We start from the raw sequence: 12,188 nt of genomic DNA on the forward strand, positions 1-12,188 counted from the left end.
AGCATGCTAAAGGCGGCGGTAATGCACCCAAATTATTTGCTAAGCACCCCAAAAAAAGAGAAGAAGAAGAAATGGAAGAAGACTAAATAGAAGAAGTAGTAGTCGTGGCAAGTACAGGTAATGTATGACATATCACTAGTTTAGCATGCAGCTTCCGCCACTACACAGATTTACAATTTACAGCTTTAAGAGGAACAATAAACAGAAGTGGGCATTCCCTCCCTGGGACGGATTCCGTAAGGATGGAAGCGCTTTAAAATGACGATGACGGACGGGGTCTCAGGACAGTCATTTTTATGAATAATGACGGAGGGACGATGACAGAAGGGTACCCAGATCGCGGACGGAGGACGGCCCGGCAAAAAAGGGCAAAGTGCCCAGCTCTGGACCAGGATTCTTCCTTTGGCCACAATGCAACGCAGGGTTCTAGAGAAGGTAAGCCATTTTAAATTAAAATGTTTGCATATTGAACAACTGTTAATAGCAACACAGTCATGGTACAACTACAGCCACAGGACATAATTTCTTTTCAGGTATTACTGCTTTTGATTACTTTCTAAATTAGAGAAAACACATTTGATTTAGTTTAAATTTGATAAAATAAAAAGTTAAATTAAGTCAAATGTAATTTAAAAAAAGCTATTAAAGTTCAATTGACATTGGTCTGGTTTCCTGTGCAGGTGTCCTTGATCATCTCAGAAGCAGTTTTATGAAGCGTAAAAGTTACAGCTTGATGCCATTATCAGAATTATGCATTTTGTTCCCTCGACTGAAAATCCCCTCTTGTTTATTTGAAGTAGCCTTTAAATAAAGGATACAAACACTGAAGTTCAAAGGAGGTCACAGAGACCGACGATATTACATCACATTCACAAGCTGCCAGCGTGCCGGCCCATAAACACGCTAAAGTGGGCACACGAAGCGCCCGCAGCTTTGCTTCCTGATGACTTCATGGATTTTAGTCTCGTTGCTCTTGTTTTCCCCCCTTTGGCTCAAACGAGCTCACGTGAACATCGTGTGTGAGCCGGATAACATTATGGTGATGCCGAGCGCTCCCTTTCAGCCCGTCGGATGAGCCCAAATAGTCGGAGCATGATAATCAGACTCCGACTGCATGCGTATGTGTGTTAGATATGACAGTACCGGTATTTTCATGATGTCAACCTGTATCCCAAAAGTGCTTAGCTTAGCTATGAAAATTTGTATGCGCTAGTGCTTTTCTGGGATCAGCTCCTAAGCGACTAGCGGCCCTGGTCCCCGATTCAACCCACCAATTGGTGCTAACAAGTTGGCCTCAAGTCATAAGGAAGTCTCAATTTTGAATCTTTAGGTCCCAAGTTACTGTAGCAAAAATCAAGCAAGTCAAGTCCCCATAAAATCTGAAACAAGTCCAGTTCAATATTTTTCGCACGTTCTCCATTTTGCACTCAGTATTTACACTTGTGTTGAGTGCGCATTCATTCACAATCACATCGTTTGTTTTCGTGGTCCAAAACCAGTCTCTGTATTGTCTATTAATTAATTGTATTGAATCATATAATTTGGATAAAATGGGTTTCATTTCAGACTTAACATAATTGGATTTTTTCATATTTTCTACCAGATTACATAATTTATCGATTTTTGGCTTGCTCCACTCCAGTGGGACAAATGAATTACGTAATTTTGGTTTTAAGAAGTGGCGATAACCTTTGCTGACCATGGAAAAGAACTACATAATTATTAGAACTGGAAGCTGTGAAAGTGAGACTGAGAATTAAAAAAATTATAAAGGTTGATGGATGGATGGGTGGATGGGTGTTTCACAACCAGTACTCTGTGCAATTAGAGTGGAATTTGAAGGGTTAAAAAAGGAATAGATTTCATTTGAACAAGAATTAGTATTCGTTCAAAATGCTATGAAGTAAATGAAGCCAAAAAAATGCAGAAGAAAAACTGGCCACGAAGGGGAAGCAAAAATCAATCAAGGCTTGAGGCTTAGGAGCCCGTTGTATCTTGGTTGCACTTTATTTCATTCATTTTGGGAGCGGTTGTTTTCCCCACTGTTTTAACTCATTCTATCCAAATGACATATTTATATGTTATTTCACAATGGGTCTGAAAAAGTCTGGTACTGAATTAATGAAATGACCGTGTTCTCCGCATACTTTTTTTTATGGGTTGGAGCACATGAGAAGGAAGTCAGAGAGGTTGGTGGGTAATATATATTTAAAATCTAATTTTTGAAAAGGTTGGACTCACGTCTCTGAGCTGTCAGCCTCCAGCACAGACTGAACGGGCAGGTAACCTCTCTGAGGGTGCTTGGTGAAGTACTGCTTTGATCTGAACTTGTTCTTCAGAGTCTTGGCAAAGTCCCTCATCTTCTCTCCCGACGTCGTCTGTAGTTGGATGAAGGTGGAGAGCGGCGGAAGGACGGCCAGTGCATGGCGGGAGAAGAGAGGTTAGAGACAGAGTCAAGAATTTTTAGTCATTTTACTTGTAGAAAATGACCCCATGCGATGAATAAATGATACGGTCTATAAACAGCACTGGCTAACAAATTTGCACGGATAGGAACTCAGATGTTAAGCACAATAAATAAGGACGATCCGTATTCTTGCTGCAAGTAGGACTATAAAACAAATGTGAATTTATTGAAACGTAAAAAGGCAACACTTTAATTCCGTTGACATTTAAGGGGTACATATGGTAGTTTAATTGGTGCTTAGGATCATGAAGGGGTCCTTGGAAAAAAAAATCTCTTCTCAAACTTTTTGGGTGCAGGGAAATTGAAAGAACTGCCGCTCTAAACTCATTATTGTGCTCGCATTGACATTCAATTTTACCCTCCAGCATTCAACATATTGGGTTGGAAGCAGTCGTTTTTGATGTGTTAAGTCATTCATGTAGCCAGCTGCTAGAAAATATTGATTGGTGAATAAAACAAGTTAGTATGCCATATTTCTAAACCGACCATTTATTAGACAGAATATCAGTGCCTTGTAGTCTCCTTTTAAATTAAACTGGACCTGCAATTACAATCATTCCCTGTAAGGTGAAAATTAATATGTGAGTGGTGTTAACAACCCTGCCAAATTTGTATGATTAAAAAAAAAAAAAAAAAAAGCCAAGTATTTACAAAGAGACTCCAAAATTGTGAAAAATCAAGCTGCTCCACTCAGATGATGTGGGTGTGTCCTGGTGGCTTTCCCGCTGGGTTGTCGTGAGGCTTTTCCATACAGTGACAACGAGGCGCTCTGAAACTGCCAAGCCAGCGTGAAGGCCCTGTCCTTGCGCTGAGTTTGACTCCCCCACCCCCACACATCCTCGATCTTTAACCTTTTTTCCCTGTGAGATGTACACGCACTCGCGATCAACAACGAGGCACTCTAAAGAGGTTACGCCAGCGGACGATTCAAAGAGATGATGTCGTTTTGCGACGTGGGCATAGCTAGTTAGCTATCTGCACGTCATAACACGACAGGACAAGCACTGATACGAACAAAAGCGCTCAAGTCCTTACACAGTGAGGGAGGAGCAAGTCATCGCCGCATACACAGCACATCACAAATCGCATTACATGAATGGAAACAGGTGGATACACAGGTTAATTGTACCATCTCGTGGAAAAAAGCATTTCAGTGTTCTGCCTGCCTCCATACTTCAGTGGCATGGATTAACAAATATGAATTAGCTGTAGTGAATAAATAATTGCCGGACCAGTTAAGTGAAATTGGATCAATTCTCACGGCGCATCTGGTAATCTCTCACTGCACAGTGGTTGGGAATAACTGCCTGACATAATGTATGCTCAAAGAAACACAACCCCTCTGTGCCATGTGTGCAAAATAAAAACTGGCAGATGCTGTTTTAATTGCAGCTATCAAAGTCTAATCAAAGGAGGGCGCATAAACATTTGTCTTACTGGGGTGTAGTACTCCATGATGGGGTAGTGCAGCTTCTTGCCCTTAGTCGTGCGTCCGGTTAGAAAACACGTCTGGCAGATGTCCACATTGAACTGCTTTAAACTGCGATACCTGCCAAGAGCAATAAGACTCAACGTGAGCTTGCAAAATGAACGCTTGATAGAGAGGTTTCATTTCATTCATGCATGAATACAAGCAGCCTGTCCTGCAAGGTTGACTGCCTGATTATTCCATTATGGCCACTTGTTGACGTGTAATTTCCTTACTGATTTTGCCACTAAACGAATGATGAATCAGAGGCAAACATTTGGACAACGTGACATTTCCACCTGCCTGAAACCCTTGATGGGACATTGTTTACAGATGTAACATTTGGCCTGGTGCTTGGTGGACTCGGCTGCAGTCACCCGGTGGAGTACAGGTAGCCAAACTAAGGACTGGGGCTCCAGGCTCATCCACTCCAGGAAGTGAGACACCTCGATGGCAGGTTTTCCTGAGGCCTGCGCACACAAGGGAATAGTGGGGTTGCGGCGTAGTGTAAAGAATCCAAATATAGACCGGGAGGCTGGCAGGTACATGATGTTATGAGGAGAGAAGGTGCATTTGAAGTAGTTCAAACAAGAACACAGGTGGCAAAATTACTCAAAGTGTGTAGAGAATGAGAGCACACAGACATGTTTGGCCTCTGAGAGTGAGGGAGATGTTTGGTTAATGAACACACAGTTTAAATAGAGATTCTGAACATTAATAATAGCATTACTACCGGAAAGGTTTCCTATTTTCCTTGAATATTTGACTTTTTGACAGGATTTGATCTTGAAGGTAGAATTTGCAGTGTTGAAGCTGGCTCACTAAGGCAGTTACATTGCTAGCATGACTTATTCATGATGGAGTAGTGCCAAAAACGAAATGTTACCTACCGGTTTGATGCTGTATTTTTTGGGGGGCATGGCAATTTATCTGATGCCCTGATTAGCACGATCACGCCATGCCGGAGGTTGCAGCCATCCACATTCAGCTGTCAGCGCTTCATGAAGTTGAACTTTAAGTTGCTAACCGGAGTTAAATAACCGGCCAAGAAACTATCATCAGCCTCTTTTGCGAGAGCCTCTGTCTGTCCCCACGAGCCTCTGTAAACTGCTGTGCATGTGAGCAAATAAGTGACACATCCCTCAGTCATGCCTTCTGCCTCTACAGTTTTGGATTGCCTAGTTTTAGTCACGCCGTACTTAAGTTGAGAAATGATCATAACGAATTCAATTAGAGGCATAAGATGCGGCCAGAGAGGGATGACTTTCCAATGATAATTTAAATACTCTATTCAGGTCATACAGACAGTTGGAACATACTGTATATGTTTTTTTTTAATCACCGCAAACGCTACCTTTAAGCAAGGGGATGGAAAACACTCTTGAGACATCTACCCATCCATTTTCTGTATTGCTGTAGCCTATACTTGCCTGTGGCAGTCAATCGCAGTAAACCAGTGATTCTCAACCACTGTGTCATTACATACATGATCTGTGAGAAATGATTACCTATCACTACACCCTGAGCCTTACACTTACAACATGCTGGTCTTTCAGTGAGTCTGACAACTAAAAAAAGAAGTATGAGGACGTTTATGCATGTATGTCTGCCCGGTTGCGTCACTCTCAGCGAAATGCCATTTCGAGAATTTCAGGATGGGATCAAAGTGAAGATATCCTCATAAAGGAGCGACTCGCTAAGCGATGAAAATCGTCGATGTGCTAAATTCTCATTAAGTCGGCATCTGAGGTGCATTAAGAGGTTGATTTCCCCCGGGGGCTTCCTCTGCTGCTCAAGCAGAGCTGCATCATAAATACATGTATGTGTGTGTGCGTGTATGTGTGTGTTGATCCCACAGACTGTGCTTTAAAGAAAGTGTAGCCTCTCCTGGGATAAAGAGGGCTCCTCTAGCACGCCCTGTTCTTTCCATGAAAGAGGTCAAATGGAGTTACATTTGCATCAATTGGTACGGTTCAGTTTGTCATCACTGTACTGTTTGCAAAAATAAACTTTGCTCAAGAAAACAATATCTATGAATAAACTTGTCTAATGATCCTTATTGTGATTTTTTTAATCTGCTTTTGAAAAGATAATGTGAGGTTACAAAGTGACACCAAAGGGAAAAAAAAAAAAGGAATCACAATATAACGTAACAATTACCTCTTTGTGTACAATACAGCCCAATTATATCTTATCTACGAGTATCAGATTTACCGGTAGTTGGTCTCAAGCTAGTATTGTACAATCATTTGTCTCTGTCAGACCTTCCTTAATGCATTTCCCTGATACCTAATGAGGCTCGTCATAGTCTAATAATCGAAAGTGTTGTCTGCAGACCTTCGGCCTCCTTCGATGACAGCGTGTAATTGCCGTAATTAATTGTAGCTGAGCGGGTTCATGAGGTGATTACATTTAAGATTCCAATCTTAGATTTACACGTCTACTTTCACATCCCACTTATGTCCAACCTGAAGATTATGCTAATGCATTACTTTATGAATATGAGCAAACAGAGTAGTGACAATAACTACTGTACCTAAGACTTATCATGTGAATGAGTATGTTGCAACTGTTGTACACATGCTGCAAGAAACCTTCCATGATTAATATGAGCAAGCTTGTCAAAAAGTTCTTCTTGGGTACACTACAGGATTCAGTGTCTCAGGACAGCATTTGTTTCAAAGGGAGTTCCTCAAGGTTCCATGACAGTCCAACTGGCTCCTTCTTCTTTCTGGGCTTCTGTTGCCGGATTCATTGAGTAGGTCGTCCCTGGGGGCCAACATCTTGATGTATTCTTGGATGCCTGTTGTTTCCTCCTGGATAGTGCCCCGGATGCTCACTAGTCCACGGCCCATTTCTTTTCGCTTTGTGTACAGCCTCAGGATGCTGGACTTGGGGGGGAACTCTCCGTGCATTTAAAGGAGCTTTCTTGTTTCTTGTCTTGATGTCAATGGCTTGCATCTCTTCCAGTGGCCAGGGAACTATACCATCAGGCTATCAGATTACTGGCAAGGCATAGGTGTTAATGGCCTGGATCTTATTCTCTTGCCAGTCATCTTACTTTTCAGGATCTGCCACACCCTCCTTAGGTATTTGGCCGTGGCCCCCCCCCCCAACCTGCCTCCTCATGATTTCTATTTGCCTGCGGAATTCCAAGGTATTTGTAGCTGTCCTGCACATCTGCTATGCTGCCTTCAGGTAGTTTAATCCCTACAGTTGTGATTATCTTTCCTCGCCTAGATATCATTCGCCCACACTTACCTTGTCCGAATGCCATTCCAATGTCATTGCTGTACATCCTTCTGAGGTAAACCATGGAGTCAATGTCTCGATCGTTCTTGGCAAACAACTTGATGTCATTCATGTAGAGGAGGTGCCTGATCGTTGTTCCACTTTTGACCCGGTACCCGAAACCACTTTGGTTATGATTTGACTGAGTGGGTTGAGGCCAATGCAGAACAGCAGCGGGGAGAGAGCATCTCCTTGGAATATGCCACATTTGATATTTACCTGTGCAACTGGCTTTGAGTTGGCCTCCAGAGTTGTAGTCCACAGCCTCGTTGAGTTCTTGGTGAAGGTTCTTACAATCCTGATGTTATACAGTTCCAAGCATTGCAGTATCTACTGTATGTGCGCGGAATTTAGTCGAAGGCTTTCTTGTAGTCAATCCAAGCAGCGCACGGGGTGGTGCTTCTGGTTTTACAGTATTGAACGATCACCCTGTCAACCAGTCGTTGGTGTTTGGCACCCCTGGTGTTATTACCAATGTCTTTCTGTGCTCTGCTCATGCACTGATCCATATGCCTACTAATTGTGGCTGCTATGATGCCTGATAGGAGCTTCCATGTGGTGCTGAGGCAGGTTATCTGTTGGTAATTTGATGGAATTGCTCCCTTCTGGGGGTCCTTCATTATGAGGACTGTTTGACCTTGCCATTGTGCGTGGGTCCCTGATGTTAGAGGCTGGATCATTTGTGCTGCCAGGCATGGAGAACAGTCAGCTCCTTTAGCTAGTAGGCATGAATGAGGTCTGTCCAGCTCTTTATCTTTGACACTCTTGCTTGGATATCTGCCAGTGTTATGATGACTGGATCTTGTTCTTGGACATTGCTGTGCTCGGTTTGTAATCTGCCGGCCATTGGGCATTGGTATTGCGTGACGCTTGGTGAAAATTTGTGTCACTTTCAGCATTTAATTGTCTTGTTTCACAAAGGGTATTTGTCACTCAATCTTTCTGCTGCGCAAGCATTTAGCCTCTTACAGATTTTATTGTTTTTCACACTCACTCCTAGTCTACAATACTGTACTTCTGTAGGTTTTCTGGGTTTGCCAGTGTTTTATGTTATACTTCTAACTGCCATTTTTATTCTTCACCACAACTGCTTGAGTTGAGAACTCAGCTATACAGCCAGGTCCAGCCACAGGTTTTAATTTGCTACTTTGTGCTTTAGAAATAAAGGTAGTTAGTGAAATGGTAAGGTTGAGGTAAAAGCCAGGGCTAAAGTATGGTTGAATTTTACTTTAGGCTGGGGATAAGACATTCTGCAAAGCCTGGATTTGCAAGTAACTGAGAGGCATTCTAAATAGACTACTGAGAAACAGGTCACTTTAATGGCAAAGATACGGCATATTGTGTTATTGCGGTATGGTGTATTGCAGTTTGTAGTGAACAACTCCTCCATTTTTACCGAAACGTCCAAGTTGTTCAAGGAAATGCCGTTTAGCCTACAAGTGTGTATTCCGTACGCAAGCTATAGCTATTTGATGGCCACAAATGACCATTTTGTGCGCATGTTATATAGATATTTTGGCCAAAATTAACTTTTCCTCTCTCATGTCATGTCTGGGGCTCTGTAAAAACGGCACCTTATATTAAGTGTTTGATATCCTTTGGCCAAGGATATTTGAGTTTCCAGTGTTCTGGAATGAACTTGAAAGTAATATAAAGTGCATGAGTTTACAAATGGTCGAAAAAAGATGAACCCAACTTGAATTAATCAGTTAGAGCGTTGTGAATATTCGAGCACTGCCAATACATTTAAAGACTTTCTTAAACTTAACAATACTGTTGAACTTTTTAGTCCACATCTGCACTTGGCTTTGTGAAAGATGTTAAAACTCATTCCATAATTTGCATTAAAACGATATTTAATCTCCTACTAAATGACATGGAGCACACGGCAAAAGGAATTGATTTTTAATCTGCCATAGCTGATAGGACAAGCGTGCAACAGAATAGACTGAGCATAATTAGGATGAGTGTTGAATATCAGGTTGTTAAAATTCACCAATCCTCTAGTTGGCCACTTAACACTGCAAAATTATGCGCCATCCCTGTCGGAATGTCGCAAGGTAAAGTTCATGCAATCTGCGGCAGACTGAAGTTCAACACATAAAAAGACACCGTGTTCAACATGATGTCGCTTCATTGTATCAGGAGCTAATGTATATTCTGCATGCGCCTAATGCGTCACACAAGTAGTGTGTGCATTAATAGCAATCTCATGCAAAATTGATGTGTTGTGTCTGAATGCTTGTGAGCCTCCACTCCATGAGAAGGAAACATAAAAGGTCTTCTTCTCTCCTGTATGAAAACAAAGGAATCAACTGACTTGTTTCTTCATTGATATTGATTGCTTTTCTAAAAATGAGATAAAGGGCCTTTTTATGCGTTCATCATACAAGATGTGACTCTCTGTGATCAGCTTCCCTCTGGTCTCACCATGCGGAAGCAGCTGCGGACGCTGGGCTCCACATTGCTGCCCCCGAAAGCGGCCACTTCGCCTAGCTGGCGGGGGATTTGGATGGCCTCGTGGAGCAGCAGGCTGAGGTGACGCTGGTCCGTCAAACCTCCGTTGCCGGACACTTGACGGAATAAATCTGCCATCATACGAAGAAGATGAAAATGATGTTTAATTGGCGTAAGGATTATGAGGGGGTCATTGGAAAAATGTTTCCCCAGGACCCCAAAATTCAGAGAAACCCCGTGACTTACCACATTTAAAAATTCAAATGCCTAGAATAAAAAATACTCATTAAAAAAAAATGAATGTAGAAAAAAGTGTGAGTAGAATATTGTCAGAGTTTCATTGAGAATTTTACTCACTCTGACTAAGAAGATTCACGCTCCAATGTTTTCTCACGACTGAGGTGGATATATTGCACAGAAAACGTAATATTTTGCCAAGAAATAAAAACTTTATCTGCCACAAAAAGCCAACGTTTCAAAGCTGTTACAGTTAGGCTGATGTTTGTTGCACAGGACTTTCACAGAATTCATTACATTTTTTTACGCAATCCTAAAAAGTTGCTGGAAAAATGCTGATACCAGCATTATAAACCCAACCTTGGCGTTCTTCCTACAGCAGGCTTTACGACTTCTATGTTGAACACACCCTTATACATAAATATGAGCAAGCATTTTAAGATGTTTGAGACAGTATGGGTATGCCGACATGTTTTATGCCAGTATACACTTATTTAACCACTGCCCTGAAATAAATGCTGCTTCTACTAAAATTATAATGTATCAAAGTTTCGTACAGCTGTTTGAGAAAGGTGCTGACTTGTCCTTCTGGAGGTTGTAAATTGTAATGCTGGGTTGTACTATGAGGTACTCTTAATCATTTGCTCATTATTTATCATATAGTTATTATATAATTGAGTTGCTCATACCGCATGCACATAAATTAAAGTATGCTAATATTTTCCAGTGTGTTCGAGTAAATTAATAGTACAAGTAGTAACTAGTATGTGTGCATTTTTTTTTCTCTTGTTCACATTCTGAACACATACAACCGATGGAGCCAAAAGTTGGACTTTAAATGGTTCATTTCAATTACATTAAACCAGGGAAGTTATTTTAGATATGGACAAAATATATGCATATGTGAAAAAAGGTGCGCTCTTAATATATTTCATTTTTCCTAATACATTGCTCAATGTATGTATAAAAGAGCCACTACCCTTAACCAGGAAAACAACAAAATAACGAAATACTGCGATTTTTTTTTTTTGCAATGCAAAGGGTGGTTCTGCATAAACATCATCATTCAAGGGAGGCACAAAACTGCTGATCAGCAAAACCAACATTAAGTGCAAGAACTCATTCTGTGCATTTTTTCACCAAAAATCAACTCCCTCAAAATTGTAATATGATTGAGCTTCTATGTTTGTCCTGCATATCCATATATATATATATCCATATATATATATCCATATATATATATATATATATATATATATATATATATATATATATATATATATATATATATATATATATATATATATATCCATATATATATATATATATATATATATGTATTCCACAATCCGCCTCATGTTGTAGTATAGGACAGTATAAAACCTGGTGAAAGCGCAACCTAAGCAATGTCTGCAGTCTAGTGGTAAACGGTGATATTATAACTTAAAACTGCAGCCGATGCACATTCGTGTTCGCAGTTTGGCACCTGCAAATTCACATATTCGCAGATTTTTTGAAGGACATGTATTGAATACTTATCAGCATTTTTTGGAAGAATTTCTTGGGTTTGTAAAAAAATAAAAAATAACCACCAACACCTCCTCTCACCCACACACTATTATTATTATTTATTTATTTTTAATTAATCAAAGGGCCACTCACAGTGTGCTCGCCAGTTGCCCATCCCTCAAAAATACTGGCGGGAAAAATTTGGGGGGGGGTTTAAAAAATAACTGTACTATAATTAATACCTCTTCCTCTGCCTTGATGAGGACTTGGGCATACTATGTTACAATATTTTAATGTTGGTCATGATGATGGCACTTGGATTGTCAATTATTTTTGAGGTGGTGTATTACATTCGGGATCCGTTGCTCTAACTGATTGGATTCAGTGTTTTCACTAAGTATGCATTGTGTGTGTTTGCATGAGTGAGAGTGGACTTGGCTGTCAACACGCTAATTAAACAACAGTAGTGCAATAACAGGGACAGAGTTATGAGGGGATTAAAAGGCAGCATCTGTGTTTATGGCAGTCCGAGGCAAACGTTTATCATCTACGTGTAAATATTTTTTCTTAAGAGCGACATCTGGAGCCCGGCGAGCGCGACAGCCAACTGTTCAGGACGCCTCATGGCCGCCTGACCTCGGGGACGTTTTAACTGAGGAGAAGTTCTGTTCCTCAGTCCACACAGATGGTGCTCCGACTGTGAGTAATCTTTGGAAATGTTTCTCTCCGTCGTCGTTGTCGTCTTGGGTCTTGAATCAA

At 41.0% G+C, this 12,188-nt stretch overlaps 1 protein-coding gene across 5 annotated transcripts in view; it reads right to left on the reverse strand.

Moving 5' to 3' along the window:
* The window catches only part of drp2 (dystrophin related protein 2), a 179,278-nt gene that overhangs the window by 23,793 nt on the left and 143,297 nt on the right, over positions 1 to 12,188 (reverse strand). For all 5 annotated transcript variants that reach the window (XM_086023899.1, XM_086023898.1, XM_086023897.1 and 2 more), the window contains 4 exons: positions 9,657 to 9,814; positions 4,239 to 4,405; positions 3,905 to 4,016; positions 2,242 to 2,378 (listed from right to left, as the gene is read on the reverse strand). In XM_086023899.1, coding sequence (XP_085880025.1) covers positions 2,242 to 2,378; positions 3,905 to 4,016; positions 4,239 to 4,405; positions 9,657 to 9,814 — 574 coding nt within the window. The remainder of the gene's footprint in view (positions 1 to 2,241; positions 2,379 to 3,904; positions 4,017 to 4,238; positions 4,406 to 9,656; positions 9,815 to 12,188) is intronic.

This window comes from Filicampus tigris, chromosome 2 (genome assembly GCF_054856515.1).
Source record: "Filicampus tigris isolate MCC_2025a chromosome 2, RoL_Ftig_1.0, whole genome shotgun sequence".
NCBI lineage: Eukaryota > Metazoa > Chordata > Actinopteri > Syngnathiformes > Syngnathidae > Filicampus > Filicampus tigris.